The 17767-nt window shown below is 35.9% G+C and overlaps 1 protein-coding gene across 2 annotated transcripts in view; it reads left to right on the top strand.

The window, feature by feature from the left end:
- The window catches only part of LOC121304533 (WD repeat-containing protein 7-like), a 214009-nt gene extending 208644 nt beyond the window's left edge, over nt 1–5365 (top strand). For both annotated transcript variants that reach the window (XM_041235722.1, XM_041235715.1), the window contains one exon: nt 1768–5365. In XM_041235722.1, coding sequence (XP_041091656.1) covers nt 1768–1971 — 204 coding nt within the window. In that variant the 3' untranslated portion in view covers nt 1972–5365. The remainder of the gene's footprint in view (nt 1–1767) is intronic.
- Nucleotides 5366–17767: the final 12402 nt, after the last annotated feature.

Genomic DNA, 17767 nt, shown 5'->3' with positions numbered 1-17767 from the left:
CCTCCGAAACTGATCAGCCGGGCAAGCAGGAAACTGTTTTGGAATGTCACTCTGAAGCAAGCAATGACCTTGAGAGATCTGCAAAGTTCTGTGTTTGAAATGGGAGTCGGTGTTCACACATTAACAATAAGCCAGTCCCTACACAAAGCTGGCCTGTATGGACGGTTGGCAAGAAAGAAGACATTACTCAGAAAGCCTCATTTTAAAGCACGTATGGAGTTTGCGAAAAAGCATGTAAATGATACTGCAGACATGTGGAAAAAGGTTTTGTGGTCAGATGAGATAGAAATTGAACTTTTCCGTCTAAATTCCAAGCGTTACCCAGTCAACACCAACCCAACCATCAAGGATGGTGTGGCAGCATCATGTTATGGGATGCTTCTCTTCAGCAGGGACTGGGAAGCTTGTCAGGATAGAAGGGACAATGGGTGGTGCAAGGTACAGGCAAATCCTTCAGAAAAACCTGTTTGAGTCAGCCAAGACTCTGAAACTGGGGAGGAAATTAACATTTCAGCAGGACAATGACATGAATGACAAAGCCAAAGCCACACTGGAGTAGTTGAAAAAGAAGAGAATTAATGCTCTTGAGTGGCCCAGTCAGTCCTGACTTGAATCCAATCGAAAATGTATGGCGAGACTTGAAGATTGCAGTCCATTGACGATCCCCAACAAAATTGCAGCAATTTTACCATGAAGAATGGTCAAAAATGTCACCATCCTACTGTTCAAAGCTAGTAGAAACCTATCCAAAAAGACTCATAGCAGTAATTGCTGTAAAAGGTGCTTCTACCAAGTACTGACTTAAGGGGATGAATACTTATGCAAACAGTAAATTTCATTTTGTAAATTTTCTTTGCAAGTTTTGCTGACATTTAACCTCCTCCTCATATAACAGTGTTCAGTTTAACCACTACAGCTTTGAATAAAAAAAAGTTTGTTTGAAAGACTGTGCATACATTATTTGTAATTCAACAAAATGTGACATTAATGGTAGGGGGTGAATACTTCTGCAAACCACTGTGTGTGTGTGTGTGTGTGTGTGTGTGTGTGTGTATGTATATATATAGTAACACAGCGAGGAGGGGGTTAATCCTTTGCTTCGATTGCTCAAGCGTATCAAGAGAAAAAAAGGTACTGCGTGTAGTTTTTGTTATTCGTTAAAAACTGTGTGTTTTGGTGTTTTTTAGTTAGGTTCCTGGTCTGTTTAATGCTCGAGGAGAGCTAGGTTTTGTTTTTGTTTATTAAAAATAGTGCGTAAGCGCTTAAATTTCTCTGTGTGCTGGGTCTGTTTGAAAGGGTCTTAGGAACATGGGTGAGTGGTCGCTCAGTCACAATATATACATAAATGTCCAGTATATCAGTCTTGGACCAACTTTCTTGTCAATTAAAGACAACCCAATATGGAAATAAATAATTCATGCGTGATTTCCTAGGACCTATGCTTGGCATTTCCCTCTTACTATGGCTCTGGTTGGCAGCTTTTATAAAGAGGATTAGATTGTATTTAAACAGTATATTTTCATGAGGCTTTCTCTTCAGTTGACAAACAAAATATCACAATATTTTGCAAGATTTGTCAGTCTGAGGTTTTTTCCTTTAATTGGCACTGATTTCATAAAGACAAAAAAGATAACTATAAGAATAATACATTATTTGAATAAAATAATCTTGTGAATAAAGCAAATCAGAAGAAAAAGCTGTAAATGCATAAAAAAGGACCTTTCATATTGCTATGCATTCTCTTTTGTTTGTTTGTTTTTTTCCTAGATGAACACATCATTGCTGGGGAGCATTGGTATGCTGAACTCTGCACCTCAGCTGCGCTGCATTAAAACATACCAGGTCCCTCCAGTCCAGCCTGTCTCCCCCGGCTCCCAGACTGCACTAAAGCTGGCACGACTGATCTGGACCTCCAACCGCAATGTCATCCTGATGGTTCACGATGGCAAGGAGCACCGTTTCATGGTCTGAGGACCGGGCAATACAACTAAATCATCACAAGATCAACAGGCTGTGGTAATCGCTGACCATGTAGTCTGTAAAAGATTGTTTGCCGTTTTTGGTTGTTTACATCAAGATTATCATTTTTTTAAGGTTAAATGTACATTCAAACCTGTTTTAGGGATTAAAAGTTGTCTCTTATAGACAGTCTTATACAAATGGTGTTTCGTTCAGGTTTTACTGTAAATTGGTTTCAGACTTGTTTTTCATTCCAAAAAAGGAGACAATGATAATCATAGAGAATATCGGTGCCCCATCTGCAAAAGAAAATGGTCATCAATAAAGGTACATGTAAAAAAGCATATTAACTTATAAAAAACATTATCAAGACTGCATAATTTACTTGTGATCTAGACCTGTCTGTGCTATGTAATCTCTAGTTATGATTTGTTTGTATTGTTAATAGATGAAATCCTGTCAGTGGCACCATGTGAAACAATACATGTATTTAACAAGCCAAAGAGCCAGCAAGCTGAGCGTAGATTGGTTCTTGGCTGTCCATCTATTGCTGAGGCTTTTGAGCATTAATGCAAAATGTGTATTTCAAAAGTAATATATAGCCACCCTATGACCGATCAGGTATGATTAATCTGCTTTCTTCCATGTCGTGCAATACCTTGAGCTGCCTTTCTTCTGCAGCTTCTCACACTTCATTTTAGCAAAGGAAGGAATCGTTTAATTCTTGGGACATTGACCGAATGCAGAAAGCTACCACTTTTTTTCCTTTCTGGGTTTATAGTAACAATCAAGCAAGGTTCTGCAAGAATGCGTCTGCTGTGAATGTCCTTGTTTTGAGTAAAGCTTCAGGTTTAACACACGTTCAGAATGGCTTATAACTCCTGAAAGTAAAGCAAACAATGCTTGTACATTATTATGCCATTGTTCTAATTAGCAGATAATTCACTAATTTAAAAACAGCGCTACATTAAAGATAATAACTAAGGCTTTAAAATACATGTACATCTCGTGAGCATAACCATTTTCTTACAAGTTCTGTATCATTCCTCTGATGTTCAGTTTAGTTTTCTGTAAGTTTAGTTTTTCATCTTGTCTATCTAATCCTTTCGAGAAAGAAAATCTACTGGCATATTGACAACAAACCGGTTACAGTAATATCTCTAGTTAAACTCTAATCTGAAAAAAAGAAAAATTTGCACAATTCAATGTGTACGTTTTAAAGTCATAATTTCCAAGCAGAATCGTGCTTTCAGCCTCTCCGGTGTTCAGTGAGTGTGTAAATGAATAGTAGTGCTTGGTTACTCAAATGCAATAGTTTCATAATTTTTCTATATGTTTACCTCTTGTTTTTTCACTGCTGTTCTGAGAAATAGTCGAGTTTGGATATCACTGCTGATCTCAGCTGATTGGAAGGATTAAGAATGGTTTGAAGTATTCGAAACCAGATTTTTCACCATGAAATGGGTTTGCAATCATCGAGTATAAAGAAAATATTCTGGAAGAAACCAAGGCTCTGCAATTTAGATGTCTGGAGCTTGACTTGTTAGCCTTTGTTTTGTGTAATTGTTGAGTACTAATTGAGAATTTAAGATATAATATCACTTAAAATAGGCCTATTCTGTCACTGAATGCAAGTCAATGCTCAGCTGTGTTATAGATAAGCATGCTTTGCATGTAAAGCTGTACTATTCTGAAGCTGATTTCTAAATAAGGTTGAAAAAACTGAATTTCAGCAAGTTTATTATAACTACAGATGTGTTGTATGTGTCTTAAACTCCACCCATTTTTAAATTGGTACAATATTCAACACCACTGTTTCCCAATTAGAATGCCAGTGCTAATATTATGATCATATCACGTCATGCTTTACAGCTACAACCCAATGCAAATTCACCACATTAACCAAATGTCAGGCTGCACGGGAAGGCTGGATACGTTTTTCAAACCTTTCTGCACTGACCAGGGGTCAGAACCACATTGGTTTGTTTATCCCATTTTGCAGCTGTGTATAAATGAAGGAGGTAGGGAATGTTGCAGACGCAACTGAACTTGAGGTCATAACCTAAGAGAAGCAGATATTACTGTAGCCATATGTTTACGTCTTTATTTCACCACCAGTTTTCCATTTCCTTTGACTTTGTAACCCAACCATCACTGACATCAACAGCAGACAGCAGCAGGCACGTCAAACAGGCTGAGCTGCCTGAATCCTATGGCTACTCATAAGACTGCAAATTCCCTCTTGGCAATCCTGTTAAGTTCCACTCCCCTAGTGATAATACCTTAACAACAAGAAAGAATACACAATTTACACTCACCACTCACAGCTGAAATGTTGTAGCTGGTATCAACGATAAAGTTCTCAAGGCACCTGTTTATTGCAACAACTTTCACAGCTGCAGTAAATTAAATTAGTTTTGCCAAATGTGCTGCTGCCATCTACCCATTGAAAGTCAGTCCATATTGTAGTTGAACAAATTTGGAAGTTTTAATAGATTGATGATAAATCCCATCAAGAAACATTAAATACAGTGTCCTGAAAACTAGGCTTTAGACGTACGCTGCCGGTGAAACTCCAAACCAATTACATTTCTAACCCTAACAGCGGTTTACCATAAAACTGAGTTAGATATCTTGCCACAATTTAGATTTCTTAATTTTTTCTCAGTATTTCGTGGGGGCTGTTTCCTCCCATATAGGCATCCTTCCCATAGACTGCATTTGTGAGTAGTGATTTGGTACAGGAATTGAACAATAAAACTATTTAAATTAAAATTGATAGTCATGCAAACCAATATTAATTGTAACAGCGCAATGACTGGAGAAATTACATGATAAACCAGTGTTAATCATATCAAGTGTTGTTTTGTCAGAATATATGATTTTGTTCAACAAATTAACCAAATCCCAAGTGCTGTACATCATCTCCACCTTCTTGCAACATCTCTCAAAATTGCATTTCTATACAAAGTTAATTACAAGCTCTTTGCATTATTCCAAACAGATGCTGAAAGGAAAATCCCCACAGTTGTACTCTCAGACCCTGCACTTTTGCACTGTCAATGCTCAGCTCTCTGCACCATAGTCAAATTTGTATTGTTACTCCTGTGTAAGCTTTAAGTGTGTTATTGTTTTGTTATTACTGTATTTGGAACTGTCCTTCTTGTAAATGTAGACATGTAAGTGGGTTTATTGTCAATATATTTGTTTGAGATGTGACATTACATGGTAATAATCATATGATAATATACAGTAGTAGCTATGGAAGACACTTCACTGTACATGGCAATAGTGTGTGTGTATATGGACCATCTGTGATTATACTGAATAAGTACAGTACTGTAAATGATATGTTACTTTATGTTGTGTGTACACCCATGTTCAAATAAAATAAATATAAATGAAACATGTACAAAATATTTCATAATATTGTGCCCTTCATGCAACCAGCCACACATCTAATCTAAGCAGTCAATGCACTTTGAGAACATTCAGGCCTGAGTGGCAAAGAGTTACATGTAGCTAGAATTTACAGACTGAAAAAAACTCAAAAGTAATGAAAAGTCACCCCACAATCACACTGTGGCAAGCAGGCAGAGTTGTATTGCTAATACAAACAGTGGACCTACATCCAAAAGTCAATGGAGCGTCAAGTAAATAGTATTAGGTATGAAAGTTTGCTTTTGTTGTGCTTATCTTTGTTTTGTTTCACCTTTTCTTGGATCTAATGTTTAGCCTCTTGCTGTTTGAACATTAAAATTATGATATAATTCCCTTGCATCCAGACACCACAGTTTGCTTTACTAGGCATAAGGAACTTTGCAGTAAACTGCATTTTCTTCCTCTGACGTGATTTCCTGGAGCCCCAAAAATGTCCCGTGAAGGGTATGTTCCATCCAGACCAGAGTGAAGTGCGGAGCTCAGCAGAAAGCTTCCTGTTTGACAAGAAATACCAGCACTAATATATAACAACACAATTTTTGTTCCTGGGTAGTAAGTGTTATTTCCTAATTGCTTATGCCTCAAAAGTATAGAAAATGGCTATTATTCCTCACAAACTTTGCTTTTGTGACCAGGACTGTGATATTTCAAAATACCACTATTTCCAATGGGAAAACAGGCAAATATGAATCCAACATATGAATCCAAATGAACATGTATTTATACTAAAGTAACACAAAAATAACTACAAAAGATTTAGAAGTGAGTAGTTTTTCAAGATTTACAATCGTAAATCTCGAAAAACTACTCACTTCTAAATCTTTTGTAGTCATTTTTGTATTACTTTAGTATAAATACATGTTCATTTGGATTCATATGTTGTTTTTTTCTAACTTTATGTGAACGAAAAGACACACATTTGTTCGTTTTCCCATTGGAAATAGTGATATTTTGAAATATCACTGTCCTGGTCACAAAAGCAAAGTTTGTGGGGAATAATAGCCATTTTCTATACTTTTGAGGCATAAGCAATTAGGAAATAACACTTACTACCCAGGAACGAAAAAAAAAAATATGTTACACGTTGTAATCATTGTAGAATAACTAGTTTCAAGTTTTATTTTAAATAGCATTTTGATGTAGTCATTTTTTCCCATAGATATTGTGTAATTTTAAGCTTATTAATAGAAAGATGAATATTAGGGCGAAAGAGATATGCAAGTACATTTAGTTTTTAAATGTATCTGTAAACTGCATTGTGATCTATAATTTTATGTAGCCTACACCTAATTAAGCTATTTCTTTAAGTGGTTTATTGTGTGAATATTATCTTTTAAAATAAATTACTATTTGTGGTTTACAAAATAATGTACATAAAAGTCATATAGACTATAGAGTCAGAGTAATTGAGTGGTCCAGACAGCAGTTTAATGTGTTAAAAAGTATAAAAACTCATATAATGGTAATTGCTCCTATTGTGCATAATTTCTCACTGTAACATAGGCGAATATGTAGAAATTGTAATATTGCATCATGGAAACCCCTTTTCAAATTGGTACAAAATTCAACACCACCATTTCCCAATTAGAATGCCAGTGCAAATATTATGATCATATCACTTCATGCTTTACAGCTACAACCCAATGCAAATTTACCACATTAACCAAATGTCAGGCTGCACGGGAACACTGGATAAGTTTTTCAAACCTTTCTGCACCATCCAGGGGGCAGAACCACATTAGTTTGTTTATCCTGTTTTGCAGCTGTGTATAAATGAATGCGGTAGGGAATGTTGCAGAAGCAACTGAACTTGAGGTCATAACCTAATAGTGCAATAGTAAACTTTTTTGGTTAAACTATCAGACCTATAAATATTCCCTGAAACACCCTCCTGTAGATTTTATTTTATTATATAGATCAATGGTATAACTACACTAGTCTATTTATACCCAATTTGTGATTTTCTCCATTGTCTTAGGAGTCACTTGAGACATTAATTGACACTTTATTTAGTTGTGTTTAACCTGCTAATGTTTTCCAGTTAGACTTGTGTAAGCAAGATAAGTAATGAAAATCGTATTTACCAAATATCAAATTGTACTCTACCTGAATGGTTCCTTTTACTGATGAGCATAATTGAGAATTAGTCATCAGCTGCATTGTGTCCATTCCTCAGGACTTGCTGTTGGTGGTTGAAGAGTTATGATCAGATATCAGTTTTAAATGTTTAATAAGCTGTGCTTTCATCATCATGGATTTTTCGTTTTCAGTACGTGGTTTTTGTGTCTGACCATTTTGCAGTGTTGTTTATAATATCAGAATATTTCTTATTAGTTATACAGAAATCTTAAATCCGTTTTGAGTTTTGAAATTTTGAATGGCAGTTTGGCTGGTTACAATGCACAAGCGTAAAAGGTTTGCTTTAATGACCAAAGCAGACTGAGTAAGTAGAGCCTGGGAATGCATTAAACATCATGGCCTGGCCCAGTGTGATATACATGTAATAATAGGCCACTAACTGTCTTTCACTCAAGATCAGAGGACATATCGGCTGAAAATGCCTGGAAAGGACATGACACTAATAGGAAGGTAAAGCTGGCCACTGCAGGCTGAACTTTCACCTTTCGCCCCCGCAGTTGAGAGACATGGCTGATGCTGAAAAATCAATACTTTGGAGTCAGATGGGAAATATGTCTAGCCTCTAACTAGAGCACGTGTTCTGACAAGGCCAAGCTAATCCACACAACAAAAGAGAAAGAGAAAAAAGGGAGTCGTTTTTAAAGCTTGACACTTCAAGGTGTTTCCACACAATGGCTCAGAGAGAGAAAGAACGTCAATAAGCACAAATACCAAAGGTCAGTGGCAAAGTAAATGAATATTAAAACAGTGGGATCTGTTCTGAGCAAAATGAACTTGTCTGACGACATATGTATGCATTTTTTTAAAAAAAAGGATAGAAAAATAAAATATGATCCAAGCATTGTTTGTTTATTGTACAATATTCATGTGGCACTGAGAGCTCTTGCAAATGCTTCATTCTCAGTATTAGAATGCAGCATGAAACGCTGGTTTTCAAGTGTTGTCAATTTGTAATTGGTTTTCTATAGAACGCAATCCAAAGGAAGTGCAGTGTAGGTCCTGAACCCTTAATAGCACTGAAATATTTCATTATAAAATCTATATTACATATTGGAAAGTTAAAACACTGAACACAGGTATTTCAGCATGGGATAAACAACAACAAAAAATGTTTGAATGCAGTACCAATAAAGCAAAGAACTGTAGATGATTTTATCAGCGATTCAACATGTTCTACTACTAATCTTACCTAAATGCCAAGACAAAGTGTTAATCGGGCCTAAAACCAGCCATTTCAGTTGTTTGAGGCTTAAAACATTTATTGTATTAAAACTGGTTATTTATCTATCGACTGAGTTTTTACTGTGGATTTTCCCATACTTTCTTTGCCTAATCAAAAATGTTATTGAATAATAACAACTACTCATCATAAAAATGTTTTAAGTTTTGGTATCGCCACTGTTTTCAATAAATATAATGCCAGCATGGAACAGTTTCAATTGAAATATGTCCTCCCTCTGATTCTAAAAATGCTATGCCCAGTGTGGTGCCTCAGCATATCAATGTGCTTCTGGCTTCACTGAAGTCAGCCAGCTCAAATCTAGCGCTGACATTTCAGATAGTGTCTAATCTGATCCAGGCGATGCAGAAAGGGTTTTTCAGGGGTTTGGTGATGATGGGAGGGGGGTGGCTTTCCTTTGTGAGGAAATGTGGCTTTACCCTAAGGGAGAGAATGAAAAAGAACTGGGAAATTATTACCAATCATTTTGCTGCAAGCCACAGCTGGGCTACAGATAAGGAGAAAAATACAATTCTATTTTATTTCCTATATTAATATAAAGCACAGGAGCATCTAGTGGAGAGGGTGTAGTCTGGGTCAGTACATGGATAAGGACTGCTTACGTGTGGGCGCAGTACTACAAGACCTGGGTGTCAGCAAGTGACCATATTGAGGAGGGGCCTGGTGATAGTATTGTGGAAATCTCAATTGTCAATGTATTTGTTTAACCAGGATAAACCCATCCATGTTATCTGCAAGGGGTCCTGGCAAAAACACAAGTGCAAAAAACAGTCATGATTAAAAATAATAAGTTAAAAGGGCTCCCGAGTGGCGCATCCAGTAAAGGCCCTCTGCGGGGAGTGCAGGATGTGCCCTATAGCTTGGAGATCGCAAGTTTGAATCACAGCCGACCGTGACGATCATTCTTCTTTGCACTCTTTCTAGAGTAGCAATATCCATTTTGTAGCGAGGTGACCAGAACTGAACACAATATTCAAGATGAGGTCTTACTAATGCTTGTACAGTTTTAACATTACTTCCCTTGATTTAGATTCAACACTATTCACAATATATCCGAGCATTTTTTTTGGTCTTTTTTTTATAGTTTCTCCACATTGATCTAGACATTTCTACAACAAAACAAAAACTCCTAGGTCTTTTTCATAGATTCCTTCTTCAATTTCAGTTTCTCCCATATGATATTTATAATGCACATTTTTATTTCCTGCGTGCAGTACCTCACACTTTTCTCTATTAAACGTCATTTGCCATGTGTTTGCCCAGTTCTGAATCTTGTCTAGATCATTTTGAATGACCTTTGTTGCTGCAAAAAGTGTTTGTCACATCTCCTATTTTTGTGTAGTCTGCAAATTTAACAAGTTTGCTTATTATACCAGAATCTAAATCATTAATGTAGATTAGGAATAGCAGAGGACCTAATACTGATCCCTGTGGTACTCCACTGGTTACCTCACTCCATTCTGAGGTTTCTCCTCTAATCGGTACTTTCTGTTTTCTACATGTTAACCACTCCCTAGTCCAAGTACATATGTTAACTTGAATCCCTACTGCATTCAGTTTGAGAATTAATCTTTTATGCAAGACTTTGTCAGAAGCTTTCTGGAAATCTAAATAAACCATGTCACATGCTTTGCAATTATCCATTATCGATGTTGCATCCTCAAAAAAACGAGCAGGTTAGTTAGGCACGATCTCCCTTTCCTAAAACCATGTTGACTGTCTCCTAGGATACTATTACCATATAGGTAATTTTCCATTTTGGATCTTATTAAATAATAAATGGTAAATGATATATTGCCCAAATTCAAAGTGGGTAAATGCTGTTTACCTGCAGATACCCTCTACTATACCGCTGAGTAAAACTCCAAAGAAAAGTTTAAAGTGCCTGACATTGCCAGGCAGTCTCCCATCCTATACCAACCAGGTCTGCATTTTTTTATATATTTTTCTTAGCAGACATCCTTATCCAGGCCAATTTGCAATTTTGATATTATTATTATTATTTTTTTTTTTTACATCCAATTACTCATTTATACAGTTGGGATTTTTACTGGATCAATCTATGTGAAGCAGCAGTGTGTTCCCTACCTGGGATGGAACTCATGACCTTCCAGTCAAGAGCACAGTGCCCTACACAGTGCTACAAGTGAAGAAGTACAAATCTCTTGTTGTATAACTCCCGCTATTTATTTGAACAATGTCGCACGACTCTCGCAATGTGTAATGCTAGAGATCTCGTTAAGATTAAACAAATATATATTGCAGATCTCTTCATTAACATATTTTCTATTAGTGCATATGACAAAATGTTTACTTTGCTAAGTGTCACAGTGAAAATGCAAATTGAGGTATGTTTGTGCTGCGACTGACCCATCTTAGTACATCTACCCCTGAATTTTGTCGACAGTATGGGGGCCTAAGATGATCTCAGACCCCATATTTCTCCACAGGCCCTGATCTTAAATACTGTAAAATCTAGCTATGATTTACAAATAATATTTTAAGGTACATGTCTTCCTTTAGACACACTGAACATTGTGCGGTGTGAAGTACAGGATTATGGTTGTAATCCTTTAACAAAGAAATAACCAAAACATTTCCACTGAATGTTATCTAAACCTTTGCTATATCCACCCTATAGCGTTTACCTATCAGCAGCTATTGATCAGTTATAAATTAATTATAATATCCTTGCTTAATCCATACGGCAACAAGGCTGACTTTGATATTTGGGTAATTAGAGCCCAAACAGTTAAATCCCAGAAAGGATGGTGCATTTATTGGTATTTTGATGAAGAAAGTGAGCAAATAAGCACATTGCAAAGCAAATAAAGGAGGGAAAATGAATGCTGTATCTTTTAAAAACAGCTAGTGGTCATCCAGCTCCTTAGGATGTGCCAGAAGGCTGACAGAAGCCTCTCTTCCGACCCCAATCAGTGTCCAGTAGGAAGGGGGCCAGCTGTAGATTCTATCTCAAGGTGCTAGTCACCTCTGACCTTTCTGCAGTCCTAGCACCCACTGGCCATCCATCATATGGTCACTCGCCAGCAACCTCTTTAACCATTTTACAGTCAGCGAACATTAGCTATTGATTTTATTGATTGAAGTCCACATCTGCTGCAAAGCGAAGGCGCATATCTCAGCTCCCCAGCACTTTTCTTTCTTCCTCCTTTTATTTTTACCTCTATCTACTTATCTGTGTCCCTAGCTTTGACAGGGCTGGTACACTTCCAGCACAGAGACTAGATGGCATACTACAGGGAATTAGCAGATGGTACAGCTACCCAGTGAACCACACACATTTCAGAGTCCATTGTGCCAGTGCTAACTCCTTTTGAGGTGGTGCAAACAATGGATTCTGTCTCTATTGTGGCTGACCAGATGAAGGTAGTTGTTTTGTGTTCTAGGGCGGGAGGTACTTTGGTAGCCATCTTGACAGAGGTTAGATGTATCTCAAGATAGCTACAGTCAATCTTACCACTCCAAACTAAAGCAGGTCAGGGATACTGCTGAATTATTGATACATGGAACAAATCAGCCTACAAAAGAATTACTGCCATCTAACAGGCAATTGCCATATTACACCTTTACATTGCTTTGGATATTTATGTTAATATTACTACAAACAGTCTATAAAGTATTATATAGGCAAAGCAGACAACGACATTGTAGATACTGTAAATCACACCAATGTTGTAAATAAACAGAGGACTTGAAAATAATTCATGCTGCCTCTCACGTGCTTAGTTCCTATGGTAAAATACAGAACACTTTACATTTCACAAGCTGATACAGTCTTTCCCAGTGTGGCTGACTAACTGAACTCTATTTATTAACCTACCAGTAGATTTAATTAACCTTGCTGGTTGTTCTGTAAAAACCCTAGTAGTAGGTAGCCAACATTATTTTACTCCCTGTATGCATGTTTGTGTATACTTAATAAACATATTCTCATTTAAATAGTTGTAATGGTTTATCTGGGATAATATTATACAATCATTTGTTATCAAGTGCAAACTTTATAAGCTTTGATATCTTTATTATTATTATTATTATTATTATTGGTTATAGAAGGTACACAGTTAGACGTGGCACTGATCCACTTCACAGCAAGCACGCTAGCAACACCTCATTGCTTACTTTCTGTAGTAAGCATTTAAGTAAGAGTATCCATTTGTGTAAAATGTTTAAGTTTAGACAACATTGAATTCACGCATCTTTGTCAGATAACACATTTAAATGAAGTTTGTTAACTTAAGTGAAAAACAAAAGCTAAGTATATAAAGCAATTGTGGAGCAGTAGAAGTAATAGTCACAGTAGAATTAACATGTTTTCACCTTTTATTTATTAGCAGTATTTTTAAATACAGGGAAATTGAGATAAACAACCGCATTGATTAAAGTGAGTTATTTGACCACTTTGCCTTTATTACATAATCCACATGTAAATAGTTCTCTTTACCCCTTTGCTTGTATACTGGGGCAATGCAGGGCCTGGGGATTATTGATGTGGAGTCTGACTAACACTGGCAGATGTCAGCGCAGCCTGCAGAAGCACCATTTAATCGGGTCTACAATAACAAGATTTTATGAGGTAAAGTTTGGAAGGAAAACATTAAAACTGAATGTCCCCTCAGGGGTGTGACAGCTTTTTTTTTTATGTTTTGATACAAAAGACATTGCCACATAACCTGTGCTAATACTAGGTTTTACTTTATTTATTTACTGGGAGTTAGTGTACATACATGTTGTTATCAACATATAGATGATCAGCCCTTATTCCACACGAATGATTTGATTTAATTAAAAGTTACATTGGTAACCTGTAACGTTACTCAATGTAAAATGTAATTATGGCAATGATTAAAATATATATATATATATATATATATATATATATATATATATATATATATATATATATAATAAGAAATTTGTAGAAAAAACTATTTTTAAAACTATACCTATTTGTTTCATTGATTATTGTATTATTATTTTCCTCTGAACTTTTCCTTTGAAAATCGATCATTTTCATGGAGTCAGGTGTCTCACAGACAGGAACAGGACACAATTTAATTTGTTGGCAATTTTTTGTCAGGCTCAAGAATTTTATCAGTTTGTTATATTTGTTTAAAATCTTATCTCTGCTAAGTGCCATTCTTATTGATAGGCCTAATAATGCGTTACGGGCAAAAAGGGCGTGGAATCACTTTACAAAATATATTTTGTATTTGTTTCCACTGTGTAATGCCTCTTTCACAGAAAAAAAAGTATTTGCAGTGCATCGTCTGTTTTAGATTATGGTACTGATAACTTTAATTACAGCATTTAATCTGTATAGGCTTTTTAATTTTTTAAAATTTTTTTATGTTTTTAAACTCATGACCTACTGATCATTTAAAGCCCTAGAAATCCCACAATTAGGCCTACAGGATATAATGTCCCGATCTCTCCTCATAGAAAGCCATTGCTCAAATTAGATTCTTTGTTTTTATCATTTTGTATGTATACCTAGGGTAGCTTTTATGTATGTATGTATGTATGTATGTATGTATTTATTATTATTATTATTATTATTATTAGTAGTAGTAGGTATTGTTGTTGTTATTGCTATTCCATACATATTTATGTAGATTTTTGGGTTGTCATAGTGTAAGCATTATAAACAAATATTAATTTTGAAAAACCTTACAAATTCCTTCTGTTTAAAATAATCTCTTTAGACAGTTGTATTTATTTGATAGGTATTTTTGTTTACATATGTCTAAGTCAAGTTTTGTTTAAGTATTAGGTATGACATGCTCTGTTTAATTGTGTTTTTTTTATTTCTTGACATTCACTATGAGAATTCAAGGCATGTGAATTATTAATCTGTGTGAAATATTTCAATATAGCTGAATGGAACTTTAAGATGAAGAATATTGTTAGCAAGTAATATTGAAAATCATTGTAGCACAGAACACCTTTCACCCAAATCATCATCATCATCAGCAGCTGCTTCTTCTTCTTCTGAAATATAAAAGTATGCTGCACTGAAAATAAAATGTTTTTTTCTTCTTTTTTTTAACATTTCATTGATTTAGAGTATTGAGTATGTATTGTGATTATTTCAATCTGTTAATGTCTCATAATAGTGACACAGCATCTTTAACTCTACAGGTTCATTAGAGAGAGAGAAAAGGAATAAATCAAGAGTGAATCCTAGCTGAATATTATGGACTAGTCATTAAACAGAGATAGAATTAAACATAAAGATTTATGATGGGATATAGTTGGATTTTTATAATGGGATCATGTTCAATCTGGTTTTGATGGGGGGTGGGGAGAGGGGTCACAGGCCGTGGCACTGGGGTCAGAAGTCAGGGCCACATGGGACTATGGTCAGTTGTTTAGTGTCCTATCTTTCTAAACATTGAGCTTTTTGAATGATTAAAATGAAGCACAGGAAAAAGAACGTTGCTGGTAATTATTGCCCCCATCACCCACTGGTACACTGATAGTGCATAATACGATTTACAGAGAGGGGGATGGAGTCGTTTTGTTGGCCAGGAGGCTAAGAAGAATTAATTCTATTCCTCATCCATTTTGTGGATGAGGTTCATCATTACAATTGTTCCTTTAGCTGAATGCAAGGTGCTAGGGTTTTTAGTTAAAGGTACATCCAATAATTATGAGCTGCTGCATTTGGAATTACCCATTATAGTGTTCAAGGTTTCCCAGTGTTGCTGGGTGATTGTGTACAAGTTCCATGTTGTATTTGTTTTGATTCATTTTTTGCTTTATATGAAAGGTCAAAGATTTCAATTTAAATATACCGTATTTGCTGTTTACCATAGGCTTATTTTTGGGATTCTCCATATATTCAATGCAATTCCACATCTCTGACTTCGCTTGCTCCCCCAACTTCCTGCATGGAGGTGCTATAAAATGCTTCCCCACTGCTGTGTTTACCTGCGCTATATGTGGAGTATCACATTGTATGAAATAATAGTAATGCAGTTATTGTATATGTTTTTTCTAATCCACCGTTTTAATGCTTTATAAGGTTAGAACATTTTTATGGTTTAAGCAGTTAATGGTTTTTGGTGAATTAGAATGAACTTTGCATAAAACACAACTAACAAAGGAATCTAAGGGTGTTTGTTCTGTATGAGAGAAAAATATAATTGAAATGTTATTGGTATGAAATTAGCAAGAAACAACACTGTTGTATCAATGGCCAGCAATAATAATATTGCACAGGTGTTAAAACTATCAATATATGAATTGTGGTAAAGTAACGTACTTATGCAACCTAGCACTTGATAGCACTACTTTAAATCCCTAAGGGCACACTAACAGAGGCTGCTGACACCATGATATATAACTTTGGCTTGATGTAATATAAAGTGCAGGATTTAAATATGGATTTTATAAGAATTACACTATCCTCTTACCTTTGTAATATGCTTGATGTGCAAATAACAAGGCTAAACAAATTCATTCATTAACAATAATATCATATGTTTATACATTCTCAGACAATATCCTGCTGGCTGACCCCCCTTTCAAACTGTGCAGTTTGTATTAACAAAGACGACAAGTGACCCACTCTAGGTAGGTCAGACCAGCATTACGATAATATAACCTTGTGACCTGCTGAACTCAATTTAAAACCATTATTTGCTTCCCAGTTTTTGCCCATGCTCATTATAAAATTGCATTATTAAATACTAAAAGGCCTGAAGGAAATGAATTGTAGTCACAAATTTAGCACCACAAGACCAGTATGTTACATAACTTGAATTGCATTGTGCAATTGAACAGACCAATTAATTTATTTTCCTATCAGTAACACGTACATTAGAAGGTATTATTTAACAATTCACTTTGTCCAAGTCTTGGTAATTATCATAAAACTGGTTATTTATTAGCATAATTATTGCAAAAAAATAAATGCAACAAATGTAACGGGAGCTGCTGTTATGGATTCTGCTCCCTGTTGCTGAGAGGAGATGAGGTAAAAGCACAGTGCCCATGAATACAGATGAGCCCAGCTCTTTTGCATAGTGGTTAAGACACTCACTTGCTGTGTGCAGGGTCGCCAGTTTGCACCCAGCCTCTGTTACACAAACATTCTGGATAATGTCCTAGCTAACTGGAATCAAATTTCAATTCAGCATATTTTCTAATAATATTATTTTCTTCATAAGGTGTGTCATACATGTATGCAGTTCAGGTGCCATAACCTGCACTACACTGCTGTTGTTTTTTGTTACCGGTTGTACAGTATTACAGTAGCACTCGATGTCCAATTATTGTCGAAAGTATTGCAGTCTGTTCAGGTCACTACAGACTAGCATGCTCCATCTACCTGTACTTAGAGAAGATCTATTTTTTTTTTTTCTGCAGAGGTTTGGATGGGAAAAAGCATGAGTAAAGCAAGATAAACTTGTAACAAAATACTATTCTTCTCGGGTATGGTTTTTATACTGCAACATTTCTGGGAATCTGATCTCTCTTCAGTGCCCCATGCCAGTCCCTGTAGGTGCTCGAAGTGACATAGTTTCTGCCGGCTAAGAGTCTGAGAGTCAGTGGGTTTTTTTAGCTGTTTGGATGGATTACATAAAGTTTGCTGTGTTTTTTTTAAGCTAAGATTATGTGACTGGTTTTGTACTTGCATGCTTTGTTTTTTTAAGAGTTATGATCTCATTTTTGTGTTACCATCTTGAATCCCCTTATACACTACTGCATCATAGGAAGAACAGGTATGAATGGTCTCTCTTTTCAGCCCAGATTCCTGTTTATATCTCAAGATTCTGTTCCACAAACTGGGCATGTAACAGATTCTTCAGCCCCCTGAGAGTTCTATAATTGCTTATGCCAATGAGGCTGGGTCTTTGTGCAGTGGTTAAAAAACCAAGATAATGAAAAAAAAAACAAAAAAAACACAGGAGCACAGTAGTCTCTTAAGTGCATTTCTATATGCAGAACTAAAACACCAGGTGG

Source organism: Polyodon spathula, chromosome 2 (assembly GCF_017654505.1).
Source record: "Polyodon spathula isolate WHYD16114869_AA chromosome 2, ASM1765450v1, whole genome shotgun sequence".
Taxonomy (NCBI): domain Eukaryota; kingdom Metazoa; phylum Chordata; class Actinopteri; order Acipenseriformes; family Polyodontidae; genus Polyodon; species Polyodon spathula.
The sequence above is the reverse complement of the archived record's forward strand: the minus strand, read 5'-3'. Positions and strand labels throughout refer to the sequence as shown.